The sequence below is a fragment of the Urocitellus parryii genome, chromosome 15 (assembly GCF_045843805.1).
Source record: "Urocitellus parryii isolate mUroPar1 chromosome 15, mUroPar1.hap1, whole genome shotgun sequence".
In the NCBI taxonomy this organism is placed as follows: Eukaryota; Metazoa; Chordata; class Mammalia; order Rodentia; family Sciuridae; genus Urocitellus; species Urocitellus parryii.
The window spans coordinates 53,933,257-53,954,598 of record NC_135545.1 but is presented as its reverse complement, the minus strand read 5'-3'; the positions used below and the strand labels follow the sequence as shown (position 1 = coordinate 53,954,598).

Here is a 21,342-nt window from a genome sequence, read left to right as displayed (position 1 = left end):
GATGGAGCCATGGTCTTACAAGTGCTGGACAAGCACTTCACCGCTGAGTAACATCCCAGCCCCCAGATGATATCTTTAAGAGAATTTTCAAGATTTGAATTATCAGATAAAAGAATGCTTAAGCCTCTTTATGTATACTATGACATCTTCCCCCACCCCATCCCACCAAAATGCATACCAATTTACAACACAAGCCAGCTTGAAAACAAGATGATTCCAACTCAGGGTGGTTTCTCAGGTTTTAAAATGAGTTCTATCTAACTAAAGGAATTTGTTTGAAGTTTCTTCATTTACTGCAAAGGGTACAAGTCCTCTCTAGCATGACACTTAGACTGTAACTTTCTTGAAAACCATAAGGAACCTGATTGTGACATTCCAGGTCCTCAAGTACACACAGCTCTCTTCCTAATTCCAAATTTTCTAATTGCTGAGAATTTTATTTAGAAATTAGTCAGGGGACTTGAAGTGCTTAATTGATTCAGTTATTTTACTGGACAATAAATACAAAAATTCCAAAGGCTGTCATGTGCTCCTAGATTAGGTATGGGTTTCATGAGATTAGTATGGTGCTACGTGTTCTAAAGCACAGGATGAAAAAATGTTGACAAGATAAGCAAGCAAGAGTGGATTCCTATTTTCTCAATTGCCCTAAAGTTGGCCTGAGTTTGTCGTAAGATTAAATTTTTCAAATTTTTGAACCATGGAAGCGGTATCCCAAATGGGATTCCCCAGGAAGGTTTGGACCCGTAGGAAAGACACACCTTGAGTGGCAACCATGGCATTGCTAGTTGTTTTGAAGCATGCTTAATTGTTCTGTCTTCTTCCATGCAACTGGAAAAGCACAAACAATAAATTTGACCTGGAATTATTTGGGTGCCCACTATTCTACATAGAACAGAACAGTACTCCAGCTCCCCCTCCCCCACCATCTGAGATTCTAGTGATAAAGTGAAAGACCCAACAGCCTCCCAGACACAGACCCCCTGGTGAGACCAGAGTCCTGTAGATAAATGTCCCATGGATTGGCTGAATTGCCTACTTTTGACTTTTCTTCCCTTAATCTAAAGAAGCTCATCTTCTGTTACACTTCACAACTCCAACAAGAACCAACTTGCATTTCATGAGAGAATGTTGTCATTGGGTTAAAGTAAAAAGCAAAACAAAAAAAGTCACTTTAGAATCTGTTTCTCAATGACTGTCACCCCACTGACTTTCTTTAACCACACCCAATGCTGGCCTCCAGCGGGGCACAGGAGGGGGTGATCACCTCCCAGCACCTCCCAGAGATTCTGCAGCTGATGGCCTTTCTGCATCTTGCCAGAACTTCCTGGGTTAGGATAACTCTGGGTAATCCTAAACAAGGCTCTATCCAAGCTACAACTTTGCGACCAAACAAGCCAGTTTTACAAGTCAAAGGAATTTAATTTGGTCTCACACTTGCAGTGAAATAAAACACAAAAGAAGAGAAAAGCTGGCAGCTTTGCTAATGAGCAACTAGCTTTCTGGACACACTGCCAACTTAGTCTAATTAAATAGCATTAGCAGTCTAATGACACACTTAAAGAGGAAAAGTTCAGACAGGATGCAGGGTTCTTGACAGCAGCAGGGCAAACCTCAAAGTCTCCTGCACAGGTGAGTCCCCAGAGACACAGCAAGGTACAGGGGAGCCAGGCTCTGCAAGTTTTCCTAGGGAAGAAGACCAGGCACAGAACCTAAAGAAGTCCAAGTGCAAGGAAACCTGAAATATTGCAGTTTTGAATGTATTAATTCTTATTCCTGAAAAACTAATAAAAATTTTGGTAAAGTGACTTCACCTTCACTTCCTCTCTTACCACCAGCCCCTTCCAGTTCACCTCCTGAAGAAAGTGCACCAAAAATGTATGGGAACCACAGATAAAATTGGCACATTATGTGCATGTATGAATATACCGCAGTGAATCCCACTTTGATGTCTGTCTATAGTGCACCAATTTTAAATACAACAAATTAACAGAAGGAAGACCAATAAAGTAGAGAAAGGGGACCAAGGGAAGGGAAAGGCTAAGTACTGGAAATTGAAATGGAGCAAATTATATGACATGCTTGTATGAATATGTCAAAATGTACCCTACTATTATGTGTAACTATAATGCAGCAAGAAAAACATGAAAAAAGGAAAAAAAGAAAGAAAGAAAAACACTTGGGTCTATGCTCTGATTTAGTCCATGCCAAATATATTATACTTAAGCCAAATTTGACAAAGTCCTGCGAAGGCAGTGCCTCCACTTACCTGTCACCAGGACGGCCTTTTGATCCACAGGTAACAACTCTTGGCTCGGTGAGCGCATATACAAAAGGAAACATGACAGGGAGAAAAGAAGCAAGATCCAGAAGAGGGACAGTCTGAGCAGGCAAATCCCTCCCCAGAGGGCTGCGAGGCAGATCGCTTGGCTTCCCAGCTGCCCAGGGCTCTTGTATTTGCAAACAGCTATGCTTCCCACACCTGCAGTGACAGCCAGGCACAGCCACACCGCCTCTGAGAAAGGCATGCTCATTCTCCACGACTCACTGCACTTTCACGCACTCAGGGACAGCAAGCCTAGTGGGCAAAGGCTAGCAGGAGGCAGCTGGGGTTATATGAATGGAGAGGAGAGAAGGGGGGCGGACACAGGCCCAGCACCCTTTGAATGAGCATGGATTAAGTGTAATCACCCAGACACATATTCCCACTGGCTAAGTTAAACCCGTGTGCATTGCAATATAAATACCAGGGCCCTTCCTCTTTGATCAGGCCCCCCCTCCCGCCCTTCTGTGCACACAAAACACACACACACACACACACACACACACACACACACACACACACCCCACGCTCTCCCAGAGACAAACATGCACATTTGATTATTTTAATGATGGTTCCACCTCTGGAAAGATGATTAGTTGGATAATAATTGACAGACTTGGAACGGAACAGAAACTAACAAGCCCTCCGGTTCACAGGGGCATAGTCTCTTATCCTTTGAGAGCTCACAGTGAGTCAGTCTCCGAGTCCCTTTTCTGACTCAGGAGAGTGTGTGTGTGTGTGTGTAAACCCAAGCAGTCAGTGAGATTTGGAAGGTGGATCGTGGTCGGGGGAGGCAACCCTGATCTGGCCCATGTCCACGGGACTCCTGCCTCTGATAACTCAAGAGGCTTCAGGGCTGGACGGAGGAGAGGGGATCCAGAGGAAGAGAGTCCTCAGTCTTCCCGCAGGGGAGTTATGACAGGGAGAAATGAGAACAATGACAACAGAACTGAGCACAGTCAGCACTGGTGCTTCATTGTGACAGGGCTGTGCTCAGCTACTCCACTCATTCATCCTCTTTATTGAGAGGCTCCTATGCCACGCTCTGTTCCGGGCAGGGGGGCTCAGCAGTCAACATGCTCAGTCTCTCTGAATACAAAAGCCTTATAACAGATTCTGTTATTGTAGCAGTTTTGGAAGAAGCTAGAGCACAGAGAGATCAAGAGATATACCCCAGATCACACAGCCTTGGAGCCAATCAGCCTCATCTCAGCACTTTAAAGCCTTAACTATTCCACTGCCCACTTTGGGTTAGAAATGGAACACAATCGGCAGGTTCATAATCTTGCTCTTTCCTGCTGCTGCCTCATCTGCACTTTAGGAAATACTTTAAGGTAGTTCTTTAAGATAGAAATCAACATTCTCAGTTTTTAAAAGGGAAAATTCAGTCTGGAGAGGCTAAACCACACTTAGCCAAGACTGGTGAATCCAGACCCATACTCACATTTCACCAGCTCAAAAGCCATGATGTGGCTGCCGCTCCATGCAGGTCACAGCGCAAGGCTGATGGCCCCAGGGGGAGCCGCTCCCCTGGACAAGGTGGGCCTTGACCTTGCCACACTTTCCTGGGAAGGGTTTAGAATTCTAATAAAGTCCTGGTGTTGGGGGAGCCTGAGAGACAGAAGAGCTCGCACTCTGAGTTCAGATTGCCAGAATGAAAAGCCGGACTTCGCTCCCGGCTCATTAACCAGGTAGTCTGGTGGGGGTCACTTCATCCTGGGGTCTCATTCTACCTGGAATGAGACTAGAAAGAGCCTCTCAAATGCTAGTGGTTTGCTTTTTACAAATAAGAAAGAAAAATCAAGAGGAGGTCATGTAGTGTCCAATAGGACAGAGTGGAATTGTCCTGACCACGGGCTCCTCCAGGAGTGGCGGGGAGAAGCCAGCTGCTGCGGCTGCCGTGGGGGAGGCAAGGTCGGCGCAGGGTGAGAGGACGGCTCAGCTGTAAGGGGGCCGAGGCCAGGTCAACCTGGCTTAGGCTACCTCAAGACCCAAGGGAGAGGGGTGGGAAGCAGCAGCCTGTGAGCTACCCCTGCTGTGAGCTGTGTGATCTTAGAACCCTCGAGAGGTGGCAACTCACATCTGCCCTCCCAGCTTCGCGGGTACCTTGGTAGGAAGGTTTTGCCAACTCCAAGCCAGAAAGCTTCAGCCTAAGGATCTGGGGTTCTCTTTGGCTAGCCTTGGACTCTCCCTCTCTCCCTCCACAGACCCCACTTCTGCTGTTGACTGTGCCACCGAGGGCCAGGGCACCTTTCACGGGTCTTGTGCCCTCACGAGCCAGGAGGATTCTGTTGTCAGATCCAATGGACAAATGCCTTCCCTCGTGGACATGCCGGACAAGTCGCAGCCCTTTACAGGGGCTTTGGCACTTTGTCATCGACCCCCACATCTGGGCTGGGCCAAACATATCTGTGTAAGTTTCCTGACGGGTGCCCACCCACCTGAGACCAGGTGACTCTTCTCTGGGAGGCAGCCAGGTGGCTCTCCGGCTGGAAGCCCAGTCCTACAGCAGCCCTCGTGAGACACGGAAGCCTAGGTGAGGGTGTCCCTGACCCTGCTGAGTTGGAAGCCTGGCTCCACCACTTGCTGGCTGTGAGGCGTTGGGCAAGTTAACTGCCCTCCCTGAGCCTCAGTTTCCCCATCGGTCAAAGGGGGGATGGAGACAAGTCCTGCTCCCTGGGTTGTTCACAAAGCAAACCACTCGGTTCCTGCAGGGCTCCTGGCACAGACAGGTAGTCATAAAGGGAAGCCACTTTCCTCGTTGTCAGCAGAGCTTAGAAGTTAAAAGAAGTTGGAGTTAGAAGAAGGGACACCCTTGCCCGTCTCTTCCCTAGTCACTAGTTCTCCATTCCGGCCATCCCTCAGCTCATCCCCTTGGGTCCTTCAGACTTCCGCTTGATGTCACCTCTTCACCACCCACTCTGTGCCCACACCTGATCCAGCTGCTTCATGACACTTAGCCCAAAGTACAATTACGGACTCCATTAGTTCATTCAAGGAAAGCGCTCTGTCACTTCTTCTAGACAGTGGACTTCCTGAGGGCGAGGCCCTTGTCTCAGTTGTCCCCATTGTTGTTTTCCCCCCCGCTCAAGTGCCTGGTACACTTGTGTACCAAATCATAAGTGGCCTCAGGGAGGAGCGAGTCTCTACTGAGTGCCTTCTAGGTGTCTGGCTCTGCACCAGCCCGGGTGGAATTCAGTGGGGAACCATAGGGACCCAGCTCCTGACCTGCAGAGCCAATGACCAGAGCTCTCGGGAGGCTGCCGTGGTGGGGGTGAAAAGGAAGGCTCTCTACCAACCAGGGTGCAGGTGGAATTGCAGCATTTCCAGGCTGAAAACTCTCCCAACCCCTTCTGAGCCCTGAATTCCCTGAGAGCTGCTCTTGGTCTGGATGAAGACTCCTCCACCCAGCTGGTGGAAGCCTGTCTTCTTTTTGTCCCCATCATTTTGTCCTGAAGCTAGATCCTCAAGGACATCCGTGCTTGGCTGGTGCCCTGTGCCTGTCAAGCCTGAGTGCAGCTTTCCAAGAAAGAGAACAATTGGATGAATTATTGCTATTGACGCCAGTGTGTTGGTGTGCTAGGTCCTTCTGCCAGAGGAGGGGGGGCCTCTTTGAAAACAAGACAGTCTTACCAAAGGCAAGGATTTCTCAATCTGGGCAAAAGAAAAGAAGAGAAAAATATTGCTGAGAATCCTCAAATGTACACTTTCTTAGAATAAGTGACTCAAGTTTAGACTGGAATTTGAAGAAGTAACTTCCCATCTAGAGTGGGGAATTCTCTCAGTAACATCCCCACCAAGTGGTCATCCTCACTATTGCCTGAGAACAGGCCCTTCACTGCCCCTGCAGGCTGCGTATCCAGGTCCCAGTGGCTCAGGGTGACACAACATTCCCCTCTAGGCTCAACTCAGCCTTGGCCTTTGTCTTCCTTTCCCACTTGGAGACACACAGAGGATGGCTGGTTCTATTGTTCTCAGGTATTTGAAGACTGCTCTCATGTCTTACCTTCTCCAGGCTGATGGTCCCTGGTTCTCTCAAATGTCCCTGGCACACAGTAGAATATGTCTTACCTTGTGCTAAATTCTTTTAAAAATTATGTTGTTGCAATAACTGAAGAATATTTTGTTATGGTGCATGTGTAGCATGGCACGATTCAGCAAGCAGAGAACAGCCACATGTTGGTGTTAAAGTTCAAGACATGAACAGATCGGTACAGGTCATAGCCGATAATCTCAGGGACATTGGGAAGATGTTACCAGTGATGCACATTTGTATTGGTTTCATTGAATGCTTGGGTAATAATTAATATTTTAAGTATACAATTGTAATTGAGCAAATATTAAGCATTTCTTTCATACAGTGAAAGGGACAATCACATGCAGTGGACAACCAGAAATTGGAGCTGGATCAAGTCTTTTTTTTCCCCCTGTTCTTGCAACACTGTGTAGTGAAGATGTCTAAACTCCACAATTATCATTAATTGCAATCTCATTTATCGTAGGACATAATTCACGTTTCTTTAGCAACATGACCCTTCACAGAATGGCAGCTATCCAGCTGCTAATTCCCCCTGAAAGACTCGACCCAGAACTGGACACAATAATTTTAGGACAGTGCAAACATCACAGAATAGAATCAGATTATCACATCCCCATCCTGAAGCTATGTTTTCCTTTACGCGTCCAAAGAATCATTTGCCCTTTTGACAGTAATGCCCTATTGGCTCCATAATAGAAGTTTATCAAATAAAATTCCAGATTTTGTAGGTATTTCATTTTAGCTTTTTATTTTAAACTAAAATACATGTGAAGAATTGTCCAAAACATAACTCTAAATAAATTTCCATGAGTCCATACTGATATAAATAAGTAGTGGGGGGAAGCAGAGAGAACTTTATAAAATTCCAACATGACAATCTTCTTCTCAGCCAGATTGGCTTATTTACATTTAATGCAAATATTGATGTGTTTCATTTAAATCTGTCTGGTCTAATTTCTAAGTCTCTGATTCATTTCCATTTCATTGTTATGCAGCATGAGAGATAAGGGTCCAGTTTTCCCAGCACCATTTGTTAAAAAGGCTGTCTTCTCTCCAACATATATTTTTGGCACCTTTGTTAAGTATCGGGTGGCTGTAGGCATGTGGATTTTTCTCTGTGTCTGGTATTCTGTTCCACTGGTCTTCGGGTCTATTTGGTGCCAACACATAGGCTGGGTTTGTTGTACAGTTCTATAGTATAATTTCAGGTCAGTTATTGTGATGCCTCCTGCTTCGCTTTTCTTGCTTAGTATTGCTTTGGCTATTCTCTTATTCTTCTGAATGAATTTAAGAATTGCTTTTCTAGTTTTGTGAAGAATGTCATTAGTATTTTGATGGGGATGGCATTGAATCTGTACATTGCTTTTGGCACTATGGCCATTTTGACTCTATTAATTCTTTGGCAGTTGTTTTATTTCAGCATTTTGATGGCTTTGAGGAGATCTTTTTTAAAAATGTTTTATCAGGCTCTGTTCAATAAACTTTCAGCAATAGTGTTGATCCCAATTACCTTGTCTGCCATCCCCAGAAGCAAAGTTCTGAAGTCTTTTTTTAATATCTTGTGGTAAGGATCAACTCCCTCTATTCTTGAGACATTTTATTTGACTCCAAGTGGAAACCTTCTAGATTTCATTCTATTAAGATGAGGTCCACAGTTCTACCCTTTCAGCACCATGTCACTAGAACCAGAACTCTCAAGCTTCTCTTCCATAGCATTTTCTATGTATTTAAGATATTTAATAAAACATTAGTCCACTGAATATTTATGAGAGTTCCTACTATGTGCCAGGAACTACTCTAGAACTGAGAACATAGTGATGAATAAAATAGACAAGGTTCCTACACTCACAGAGCTTAAATTCTAGTCTGAGAAACAGACCAATAGGTTGGCAATTCTAGCTATGAGAGACAGACCACGGGCCACCTTTTTCCAAGTTGAATTAATCACATTTCTTTATCTTACCAAAAATGATATCTGAGTGACCTTGTCAAAACCCTGGTTGAAATGCAAAGTCACTGTTTTTATGCATCCTTCTGATCAGAACGGTCATTCTACCAAAATGCAGAAGCAGGCTAACCTGATCACTTATTTATTTATTGACTGTGTTAATAACTGATGACTGCCCTTTCCTTTTCTAAGATTATGGGAGCTGATGCTGATGGTGTCCCTGCTCCTGCAGCCTGACCTATAAAACCCTGGGCACAGAACCGAGGGCACTGTGGAAAGGGTCTGCGTCACTCATCCAGCCAGTCACCCCTGGACAGATCACCGTGAGGAGGAGGAGGCACCATGAGGGACAGGGGTGCTGGCACCACGGCACTCTTCCTGGGGCGGTCTCTGGTCTCTTGTAAGCCTTCCCAGTAAATCCTAGGTCTTGCTCACTGGCTCCGGGCACTTTCTCTGGGCTTTCGGCAACCTACCTCACTGCCCTGGCACGATGGCACTGTGGATGTGGCAGCAACATTTATGATTCTCAATTTCTAGGTTATAAACCTCTTCCTGCATATTCTTCTTAGAAATCCTTGATGTGATTCTGACTAACAATTTCCCGGGGCTTTAACGAAATAATTGGACTTCAACTAAACAAAGGAACCGCCTGGCTCAGCAGTTCCCACAGCACAGGGAGGCGCTGCTGCTGGGTAAGGGGTGTCTGCTGAAGTGGGTGAAGGGGCCGTACAGAGCCCTGGGCAAGAACGGCCTGAGCACACTGCCCCTCCGTCTGCTCACGGACGCCCCTCCACCACGTCGGCACCTGGTCAGCCCTTTCTCCTGGAGCTCTACGTTCACTTGTTTCCAAACTTTTAAAGACGGGACCCTTTCATGCAAATAAAATCCTTCAGTGAAACGCAATGAAGGGCAGGGGAGAAGTCTAGCTGATCTGGTTTAAGCCAGTGTTCTAGACTATTTCCTCACCACAAGGCAGGCCCAAGGCACATCCCCAGGGCATATAATCAGATGGTCACCAATTTAATCCAAACTTGGAGTTTGCAGTGAAGCACCAAGGAACAGGGAGGGGACAATACCTGACTTCACTCAGAGAGACAAGCTCCAGAATTTGGTGAATAACTGGGGCTTTTGCTCTGGTGTGTGTCTGTGTACACAAGTGTGTCTCTCAGGACGAGTGTATATGCATGTGTTTGTGCATGTGCACTTGTGTATGTGGGGGAGTATATGTGTGTATGTGTGTCTGAGGGCTGAGGGGAGTAAGTGTGAGGAGTTGAGGGTATTTCCTTTTTTTATACTAAAACTTTTTTAGAATATTTTTATAGTAGATGAACACAATACCTTTATTTTATTTTTATGTGGTGCTAAGGATTGAACTCAGGGCCTCACATATGCTAGGCAAGCATTTTACCAACTGAGCTATAATCCCAAGCAAGGATATTTCTTTATATGTGTGTGTATGCATGTGCATATTATAGATCTAGAGATAGAGACACAAAAGTGTGTGGCATAGGTGTTTGTGTGTGCATGTGCACACACATAGGGTGTGTATCTGTAGCTGTATGTGTGGAGGATGTAGACAAGGTGTCTATATATATGTGCACATATGTGTGCAAGCATGTGTAAATACATAGGTAGGGGTGTGTGTGCATGTGTCCCTGCATCTGTGTGCATGTGTGTGCGTGTATGTGTTTGTGCACATGCATGATGAGCTGCGAGTGAGTCAACGGTTAGTCTGTCTCCAAGGCAGAGGCCTTCTCATACCTCCTGTGGGAGGCCGGTGTGCATTCCCAGCTGCTCAGCATATCCTTGGGCTCTGCGCTCTTCAACCAGGGGTAACATTAGCCATTCTCCCTCATCCTGTGCATCTGAGATTAATGCTGGTCAAATGTTTAGTACAAAATCTGGCCCAGGATTTTCATTCAATACTGTGTAACTTCAAGAATTTTATTCTTGTATTCTGCTGCCTTTCCTATCCTCTACTATCCCCCAGAATACAACAGACACTAGAATGGCAATGTGTAAATCAATGGAAGTGTAACTGATGTGATTCTGCAATCTGCATACGGGGTAAAAATGGGAGTTCATAACCCACTTGAATCAAACTGTGAAATATGATATATCAAGAACTATGTAATGTTTTGAACAACCAACAATTAAAAAAAAGAATTTTATTCTTATGGTAAGTCGGAACATCTCCACTTGCATTTCTTTCTTTCCTTCTTTCTTCCTTCCTACATTCCTTCCTTTCTTTCTCTCTCTTTTTTTTTCTTCTTCTGGCAGTGCTGGGGGTCACACCCAGGGCCTCGTGCATGCTGGGCAAGCGCTCCACCACTGAGCAACACCTGGGTCCACTGACCTGGCTCTCCTTGACCTCACATCTGACCTTGTTATCTACAGAGACAGCACACAAGTCAACTTTGCTTTTATGTCCATAAATCCATGACTTCAACAGCAGGGTGAGTTGGGACAACAGCTGGGGTTAAACAGTAGCAGACTTACCTAATACCTGGCTTTTAGTCGTCAATTATTTACTGTGTTCATTCCAGGCCAGCCACTCTTCCAGCATCTCCTTGCTCAAATGTGTGAGGACGTCCTCTTGCACATGTGTCCTTGCCTCTTACACACTGAATGGGAACAATGGCATCACTGGAAGGCCAGCGTGAGAGTCTCCCGAGTTCTATGCTGGCTCATCCCCTTGGAGAGCCGCAAGGGATCTCCGTACAGCTCTCTTCCTAGGAACCCATGCAGAGATCCTGGTGTAGAAACATCTTGCTGTCCACGTGTCCAGATATTTCTCTTCTCCCCTTTAAATTCAAGTAGAATTTCACATCTACTGTCTCCACTCCCTTTCCTCATTCTTGGCAAGGACCTGAGTGTAAGAAATCCACCCTGAATAGAAGGAGGTGAAAGCGTGAACCCCTGCTGTCACAGTTTACGTCATCAGAGGGCAGGTGTCAGCTGGACACAGCTCCCTCTGCACTGGCCAGCCAGCCACTCCGGGGTCACCATCTGGAGGAACAGTGAAGATATTGACAGCACAACCTCTAGACATGGTTTGTAGAGAGTGCCCACTTCTCCCCGGTCCATGGAGAGATGATGATCAACAATAAGGACAATATACTTCATTTCCACCAGATTGAATTCTCATTATTACAAGGACTGTCTTTCAGGGCACATAGCTTTCCTTTTCTTTTTGGCATGAAAATACCTTTCAGTGTGTGAAATCGTGGTGGTGACACAAGATCATGGCTTAGTGGCTGCTCAGTTTTGGTGCTTGGCAAAATTAAAAGTGGGCACACCTATCCAGGCACAGTGATCCAGGACCTATAATTTCCAGCTACTCGAGAGGCTGAGGCAGGAGGATTGCAAGTTGGAGGCCAGCCTAGGCAACTTAGCAAAACCCATCCCTAAAGAGAAAAACAGTTGACATACTATATGGCTTCTTAAATTTTGATCTGAAATGTTACCACTATTCAAAAGGCAAAGACACGGGCGCCCCATGGACACAAACAAGATGGGTTTGAGTCGAACACATCTGGGCTAGAATTCCAACTCTGTTACTTAATTGACTGTGAGGTCGGCACTCCCTGCGGAGCTCCAGCCTGTCCTCAATAACAGAGGATAACACGTACCTCAGATGGGTACATGTTATCATCTGGGAGCTGGGCAAGTCACCCGGCACACCACAGCCTTCAGTGGCAGCCACAGTCCCAGGAGTGGTTTTTAGTCCCAACAAAAGCCCCTGGACTGTACTCCTTTCTGTTGTCTGCCCCACCTCCTGGGCTTTTTCGAGTTGAGAAATAATTTTGTGGCAACTAACGCAGAACTTCAGCACTGCTTTTCTCCTGAGGTCAGGGCTCCCGGCCACAGTTGCATAGGAAACACACTTGCATCTGTACCTCCAGAAGGGAGATTAAACCTGGGATGACTCCATTAGGAAGAAGACATTTCAGAATTGGAGAGCACAGCTGAATACCAAAAGTAAATTACGCCATAAGCCAGATGTTCCAAGAACTTCTTTTCCATTTTTTTTTTTCGCCTCAAGGAAAAGTGTTAGTTCATAAAGAAAACAATGAGCAGAAATTGTGATCACAAAACAGCAATTCATGGTTCATGGTTATTTAAAATGAGCCCATTTGAAAATAATCAAAGATGTGCACAATGATTTATAAAGAGAGTTGTTCATTTCAGTGGTATTTATCACATGTACAATGTAGCCCACATGGCTTTCTGTAAAGGATTCATTATATAAATTACGATACTTTCATTTGATGAACTGCTATCTGGTCACTAAAAAAAAAAAAAATTGTGATGTTGAAGAATATTTAATGATTTTTTTAAAAGTTTGCAATATTTTTAAAGCAAGAAGAGCAGGTTATAAAGTAGAATAAATGGTCTAATCATATTTTACATCATTATAAACCAGATATCAATCAGAACCTCCTAAAACTTGGGATCCAAACAAAACTGGCTCAAATTCCCCATCCCATGGCTTTGGAAAGTCTTGCCAAGATTTTTTTTCAAGTTTTTGGAGACCCACCTTGGCAGTGTCCCTTCTACCTTTTCAGTCACCACCTCCTCCACCATTTAGACTTCAACATGCAACTCAACCTCTCTCACCTGAGGGCAGAAGAGAAGTCACAGCCGTAAAGTCAGACTTACTGACATTCCTCCCACCTTTGGTGCCTGCGAGTTGGAGTGAGATACATAATGAAGCGGAGGAAGAGTTTGTAGCACTGTAGTGGCATGAACAGTGACACCCCCCCCCCCACACACACACACACTAAAACACATCCATGTCCTAACTCCAGGATCCTGTGAACGTGGTCCTATTAGGAAAAAATGGATCTTTGCAGGTGTAATTAAGAGAAGGCTCTCCGGATGAGCTCCTCTTGGATCAGAGTGGACTCATCCAATGACGCATATCTTCATAAAAGACAAAAGAGAAGACGGATGGGATTCAGGGCAAAGGCCAACTGAAGACAGGTAGAGAGTAGGTGCCACACCCAGTCAGTGGGGCTGAGTTATAGAAGCCCAAACTATGACACTGTCTATCAGAAATGAGTGGTTTTCATGAGAGTCCCGTTCACGTGCCTGTTGGAACTGAAGCCACCATAAGCTGAAAGAGCCTTCAGAGAACATGGCCCTCCCCGCCTGCTGACCTCAGTCTTTTGGCCTCCAGAACTTGTGAGAGAACACACTGCTGTTGTTTAAGTCACCCGGGGAATTTATTATGGCAGCCCTGAAAACCAACACCGTCACCATCAACTGTGCAGATGACACTGTGAGGTCCTTCATCTCCTCCCGCCACGGCGGAGTTCCAGTCCTCTCACGGATGCCTCCTCGATGGCCTGAGGGTCCCTGTGTGTTTGCTTCCTCCTCTTGTCCCCTCCCACATGGTCCCAGGGACTCCTTCTCCCTCTCCTCTGCACTCGCCCCAGCTCCTTCTCCCCGACTGCCGCGCAGCTCCATCCTGATTCAGGCACTGAATCCCATGAGCTGCTCTTGACTCAGCCCACACCCAGGCCATCTTGCTGGCTCTGCCTGACCCACTCCCACCCCCTCCGATGCAGCCGACCTGAGCAGATCCTCTTGGCCTGCGGCCTGCATCCTGCAGTGGCCCCCACCAGGTCCCTCCACCACCCTCACCCCACCGTCCATTCTCCCTCAGCCCTGGAGAGAGGCTTTTCTATCCTTGGTCCTGTCTTCCCCAGCATCTGCTGAAAACCTGGCAAAGGCTCTCGTTTCACCCAGAGTAAAAGCCAAAATCCTTAGGCCCCTCTAGTTCTTGGGCCTCATCTACGACTTCTGTCCCTCATTTACTCCATTCTAGTCACAAGGGACTCAGCCACTTCTCAAACCCACACACACCCTCCCGCCTTGGAGCTTCCCTGCAGTGGTCCCCTCCACCTGGACACGCTGTCCTCTGGCCTGATTCCCCCATGTCCTGTAATTCCTGGCTGGAGGAGTCCTGCTCAGGACACCCTGCCCCACTTAATGAGCTCCCACTCTTCTCATGAGGATTATTTAAATGAACGGATGGCAACAACAAACTTCATGCTCCGTCTGTCTGTGTGCAATGGATCGAACGTTTGTGTGCCCCAAAATTCATGAGTTGAAGTCTGAACCCCCAACGTGATGGCACTTGAAGGTGAGCCTCGGTATGCATGTAGAGCCCTCATGGATGGCCTTAGTGCCCAGGGAAGAGTCCCAGGGGGCTGGCAGTCCACAGAGTAGACCAGGGCTCTCCACGGAACCCCTGGCACCCTGTCCTCCAAGGTCCAGCCTCCAGGACTGTGGAAAATAAAATCCTGTGACTTAGAAGCCACCCAGTCAGTGGGGCTTAATTATAGAAGCCCAAACTATGACACTGTCTATCAGAAATAAGTGGTTTTCATGAGAGTCCTGTTCACGTGCCTGTTGGAACTGAAATAAAGAGTCATGTTTTTCCCAACAGCTGACTGTTAAATTTGATTGGACCATATAACTCCAAAAAAATTCAAACACTTTGAATCTGCAATCTACAAATCATGGCTTTGCTAATTGTATGTTGACTATTTTCCATAAGATCAATGGATTAAATCTTCAGTTATAAAGTTGTTTTAAAATAAATTTAAGACACATAAAATCAAAGCATTTTGTCAAAACTACTGCATTCACAATGTTGTATTTGTACAGTTTTGATTTTCCCAACTCTGAGAACATGTAGTTAAACAAGATGTTGTTAAGTAAGAGAATGACAGGTATGACTATCATTTGATTTGGGTTTAAATTCACTTTGGTCTACTTTCCAGAAACTGAGATGGATTGAGTTATACATTCTTTTCTGATAATATTGTTTCCTATTCTCAGCTTTCAGAAAAATTGAATAAGGACCTAACCTAGTTGTCAACTGATCATTAAATTTCGTTTGGGATATATAACTCAAAAGAAATTTTTAAAATTGAGTATCCCATCTATTCCTAATTTACTAAGAGTCTTTATCAAAAAAAGATGTCGAATTTTGTCAAATGTTTGTTCTCCATCTATGAATATGATCATATAGTTTCTCTTCATCTATGAACATTGTGAAATATATTGATGGGTTTGAGAAATACTAGGTAACTTTGCTATCTATATCTGGTTGTATTCCTATCTACCAAACTCTGCAAATGAGACTTCTCAGAGATTCATCTATAAAAATAAAAATATATTAATAGAAATCATGCTGAACTTACTTATTCTACTTCCATAAAAATAAATAGCAAAAATAACACTCATGATGACCCTATCTGAGACTATTAGCAAACAACATGCAGTCATGAATACGTGAACAAATTGGGGTGGGGAGTTCTACAATTGGGATGGGGAGTTCCTACTCTTTATATTTAATAATTAGATATATAATATTATTTTATTTGTGCATATGATTTAACAGAAATTTGAGACTGAATACCTATGGTCACAGGGCATAAAAACTAAACATACATACATACACACACATATTACAGAGAAATAGGAAGAAGAGCTAATAAGAAATAAGTAAGGAATATATTGCATGAAAGTCTTTGAAAGCAGTAGGCTAGAAATGTGGGTGTAAAAAGATATATATAAAATTTTCAACTGCTAAAAAGAGACCCTTCTTATAATGTATCTTATAATGTTGTAAGATGCTGAAAATATTAACTGTCAAGCTATTTAGATTCTTCTAGATATAATTAAAATTGTGATATAATAGTTTATCTGTTACCCCCAAAAAATAGTTTATCCTAAAATGTCATCATTTATAATATGCTAGTTATCCCATTCTTTACAACTATTTGGACATTAGCCAAAATTTTGAGACATTGGCTTTAAAATGTGCCAAGAAGAATATAATTTTTTAAATTCCCTTTAGGGATAATGAACAAAAGTGAAAATATCTAAAAGCAAGCTATTCCATTGTGTTACTGTTTTCTGTCACTATAATGAAATGCCTGAAGCAATTAACTTATAAAGAGAAAAGGTTTATTTTGGCTTACAATTCTAGAGGTTCCAATTCAAGCTCAAGTGACTCTATTGCTTTGCGTCTCTGTCAAGGGCAGTACATTATGGCCCAGGGGATTCTGTGGTAGAGAAATGAGTCAGGAAGCCAAGCGACTGATGGTATTCTTTCAAGGGCACACACCCAATGACCTAAGAACCTTCGACTAGGCTGCTCCTCCTGAAGATCCCACCATCTCTCTGTAGCTGCTGCTCTGGGGATCAAGTCTTTAATACATGGACCTTGGGAGGCTGGCCATAATCAGACCATAGCACCCACTTATTAGCAAAAAAATCAATATAGTATTTTTGTAAGTAAGCAAATAGAGTCATCCTAGCCGACTGTGCCCTGGCTTGTCATTCAAGGTCCCTTCCAAAGGAGATAAGACACTTTCCCAATGTACCAAACAAATGTGCCCTGACTCATGTGGGGCAAATGGCCACGGGGGGTGGAGACTCGGATGTTCTTCACCACGTGATCCATGAGGCCACCTGAAGGGGTCCTGCGTCCCCTCTCACCGCGGTTCTCTCCTCTGTGACCCAGCCTCATGGAGATGCTCCTGGGCCCCCGACATCCCAGATCCATCATACTTTGTGCCCCTTGCTGCTCCCTCCCCATCCCTTCTGCTCACTCCCTTTTCCCTCCAGGACTCAGCTTACACACCACCTCCAAAAGGAAGCCATCTAGTGTCCCTGCACAGGCCCCAGGGTTAGGACCTCCTCCCGTTGCCCATGCCTACCACCCAGGTTCTCGGCATTATAACAGCCTCTACTTATGGCAGAGCAGTTTCAAAAATGCACTGAGAAAACAGCTTCTGAGGCATGTTGCCAGGAAGGCTAACTCCTGGGCTGGGTGAGGGTGGGGTCCAGGAAGCCATGTTTAAGACACACCCAGTGATCTGATCTGTTCCAAGTGGCACAAGGAACACCTCTTGAGAAATTTTATTGTTATGCAATTGCTTGTTTATTTGTCTGAGCCCACACTAGCCTCTGAACTCTGAAGAATCAGAATATCTTGATGATTATCATCTCTTTTACAGTCTTAAAACACTCCCTGGCACATAGGAGACACTCAATAAACGCATGTTGAATATATGAAAAAACGAGTTAATTAACTGGCCAGTGCTTCTATTCTCCCCACCCCCCTCTCTCTCTCATCAAGGCTTACATTAACCCAAGTCAACTAAGCTAGCATGTTCTTTGGTTGGATTTGAGCTACATGCAGTGAGATTAGTCAGGTTTACCCTTACGGATCAGAAGCTATGTGCGTCTCTGATAGTATAAATTCCAAAGCACCCTAACTTTCACCAATGATGCTTTTTCGTCGACACCAACTTGAAGAGTCTAGCGTCCTTAGTGTGCAATAAAAGGTTGCGAGCTCTTGCCCAAGCAGCCTGCCGCAGCCTGTAAACTCTGTCTATGTGCCATAGCTTGTGTAACCACCTCCCTCAATTCAGTGCAAAAAGGAGCCGGGTGCCAGGTGGGTGGCAAACGGCTGGATGCTTGTGTGGAACCCGGGAGAACTTACAGGGTCCAGGGTGGAGCCATGCACCACGCCTTGGCATCTGCAGGGGAGATTCTGGAATGACTTTCCTCCCTACTTTGTTCCTCCCAACCTCCCGCCACCTCTCCTCTGGCTCCAGTGTCCTGGGGATCACTCAGGGGGACACCCACAGGCAGTCAGCAACCTTTCCACTGCGTCTCTCCTTCCACATTCCCAAGGCCCTGCAACCCCTGTCCCTTCGTTTCTCACACCCTCCCCTGCCTTGGCCCAACTGTTGTCCTGCTCTCTGACCCAAGGCTCTGTCTCAACTTCGGCTCATTCTACAGGACTCAGGGGAGTGGTTCAGGGGAAGGTGTCTCTGCACCCTGGGAGTGGGAGTGAGAAACTGATGTGACTCCATTTTTGAAAATAAATAAATAACAGCAGCTTCTACCTCAAGGCCTGTCCTAAGGAAGGGGACCTGACCCTTGTCCTTGGAAAAACCCACAGAGCACTCCTAGGCACATACCCACCCTGCTGAGTTGTTTGTCTGCAAATAACAGGAGAGATCTGTGGTGCCAGGTGACCCTGACTCAGTCAGGCTAGGTGGGGACCCATAGCAACCCCCCCTAGCAACCACCAATCAGCATGAGACAGGGAAATACCTGGGATGCCAGATGACCCCCCCCCCAGTAGTTTATGGTGGTTGATAACATGTTGGGAAACCATGTAGTTCAGCACGTACACCCCCCCCCCATGGCTTAAACCAATCAGTTCAAAGGAATCCCCCTCTTGTACTAACCAATCACCCCTACCCAAATTGTTCCCGCCAGTGAATGTGCTAATCAATGTTAAGAGTTGTTGTTTGGTTTTCCCACGGTATGGAATGATTTGCTGTGTGATGTGTGACACATAGAATATCCCCCCCCCAAAACCTATAAAATCTCAGTGAACAAAGGACTGGGACTCACTCCCTGGGACCACTGTGTTGGAAACAATTGTGGTCCAGGCTCAAGCTTGCAATAAAGACTCTTGTGTGATTGCATCAGATTTGGCTCCCGGAGGTCTATTGGGGTCCCACAAATCTGGCATTATAGGAGAAAGGCGTGGAAGGCAGCACAGTGGTTTGGCCGCAGGATGGATTGTCCAAGAGGTTCTCAAGCCCTGCAGGCCCTGGAGATGAACTTTCTGACACTCTGGGGTGGGACTCTGGTTAGGAGTCCATCAGGAAATCAGGCAGCTGACAGAGACAATGGACAGAGAGAAAGAGTCCAAGAGGCTTTGCAGAGTCAGATTAAACTAACCTGGAAATGAAGGAGAAGAAGAGAGTGTCAAAAGAGTCCACCAATGCCGGGTGTCGCTGCAGTAAGGAATCCACCCTGACATCAGTCAAGATAAACCCGACCACCTCCATGACCACCGTCCAGCTGCAAGTTCACGTACATCTGGGGGTCATCAGCCTCAGGTTCAGAGGTGAAAGAAACTAAGGGGGTTGAAATGTTCTTTCAGGCAAAGGATGTAGATGTTGAAAGGGGAAAGGCTGAAGGTTGATTCTGGGGCTTTCCCCAGGGAGGAGCTAGAAAAGGAGCCAGAGGAAGGAAATGAAGATGGAACGTCTGAAAAAGTGGTTGGTTTCCATTTGTCTTCCATAACTGAATCCCTAACAAAACATCTGTGCTAGAATCACAGGGAGCATCACATACTGAGCCATGGCACCCTCAGTGCCGTCCTTAGCTCTGCAGAAGCATCTGAATACTTCCACCTTGCTCCCCAGGAAACACCACCTGAATGTTCCTTACACACAGGGGCGAGGAACTGAAAGGAACAGCGTCCCGCACTGCACCACCTATAATATTATATTGCGCGACCGCCATCTCTGGGGAAGAAAAGACACGTGGGTATGCCGCGGTTTAGGCAAACACCCACTAAATATTGATGCAGGCATAATTAGAATGACTAAAATAAACCTGGCATAAAATTATCCTCCCAGTCAGAGGAGAGACAAAATGAAGTAATTTGGTCATGAAAATTAATACAAGTTGACTCTCAATTTTCAATGCAGCTAATTGGAAACCACTTATTATTCAAACTTCGCTTTTGCCTCCTGCCTGGTACTTTTTTTTTTTTTTTTCCTCCTGGCTCTGAGAATGAGGAAAGTGAGACGGAGGCCTCAGGGGCAAACTCAGGGTATTAAGATAGTGGAGCAAAGAGAGTCATGTTTATTTTTCTAAGGTGGTGGCTTCCAAAGTTACACCCCTGCTAATTGTGCCATTCAGCACACACCTCTGTGGGCATGGCTCAGGAGGTATGCCATCCTGTCCTCTCCTATTCAAACATTAAAATTAGAATGAGATTGACACCATTGTAGGTGTGATCGCTCGTATGACAGCTTTATTGGGATATAATTCATATATATATTATATGTTATCTATTCCTTACAGCGTTGATCAGTGGCTCTCAGTATTCAGAGTTGTGCGGCTGCCTTTACATTTCATCACTCCAAAAAGAAACCCTAAGCCCATCAGCAATAACGATTCACTCCCAGTTTCACCCCCAACTGCCAGCAACCACCCACCACTTTCCGTCTCTATGGATTTGCCTGTTGTGGACTTTTCCTCTAAATGAAATCATGTATTCGATGGCCTTTGTGTTTGGCCTCTGAAAATGGCTGATGAAAATATCAGCATGATGTTTTCATGCTTCGCCCACGTGGTAGCTCACACCAGTATCTCTCTGCTTCTTACAGCCGAATCATTCATTCACGGGATATAACAGACTTAATCCGTTTGTTCATCAGTTAATAAACAATAGGGTTCTTTTCACCTTGGAGCTCTTACGATAATGCTGATATGAATGTTCCTATACAAGTTTTACCCACATAACCTTGAACCTGATCTGTGTTGAGGGCAGCTCACCCGCCCAGGGGTGTCTGTGTGGAATGCGGGCAGCCTCTGCTGCAGCTCAGGACTTCAGTGTGCGGAGACAGATCCGCGTCTCCCCTGCTCTCACGCCAAAGTCCAGGCTTCTGGTCTTGCTTTACTTCCTCCAAGGTAAGAGATTAGAAAGGGCCCATCTTCCATGACTCTGGATGAAGTACTAGACTATAAGTAAGACACTGGTTACATAACTCGGGGCTTATTCCAACCATCCTGTTGGAAACCCACGACCCCTAGCGTGTGGCTCCCTGGAGAAAACACTTGGAGGGGTAGCAGGAGTCCCTTGGAGGATATGGAGATAGTTGTCAGCTACTGTCACTCTATAAGCTCTCAGGAGGTTTATTCTCAGAAAGAGGATAGGGTAGTCTGAATGTTTATGCCCCACCCCTAAATTTGTGTGTCGAAATCCTTGCCCCCAGGGTGATGGTATTGGGCCTTGGGCCTCTGGGATTATTTAGCAAAGCCTCATAGACAGAATTAATGCTCATGAAAGAAAAGGTCAGAAAGCTAGCTCATGCTGCTTCCTCCACGTGAGACAGACCCAGCAAGAAGCCAACGTCTGTGACACAGGAGGATGTGTCACCAAGAGGGTGGCGCATGAGGATCCAGGCT

At 45.6% G+C, this 21,342-nt stretch overlaps 1 protein-coding gene across 2 annotated transcripts in view; it reads right to left on the bottom strand.

Annotated features, from left to right (window-relative positions):
• Positions 1-2,689, bottom strand: part of Hsd17b2 (hydroxysteroid 17-beta dehydrogenase 2) — a 67,298-nt gene extending 64,609 nt beyond the window's left edge. For both annotated transcript variants that reach the window (XM_026393004.2, XM_026393005.2), the window contains exon 1: positions 2,270-2,689. In XM_026393004.2, coding sequence (XP_026248789.1) covers positions 2,270-2,534 — 265 coding nt within the window. In that variant the 5' untranslated portion in view covers positions 2,535-2,689. The remainder of the gene's footprint in view (positions 1-2,269) is intronic.
• Between the last annotated feature and the right edge of the window lie 18,653 nt (positions 2,690-21,342).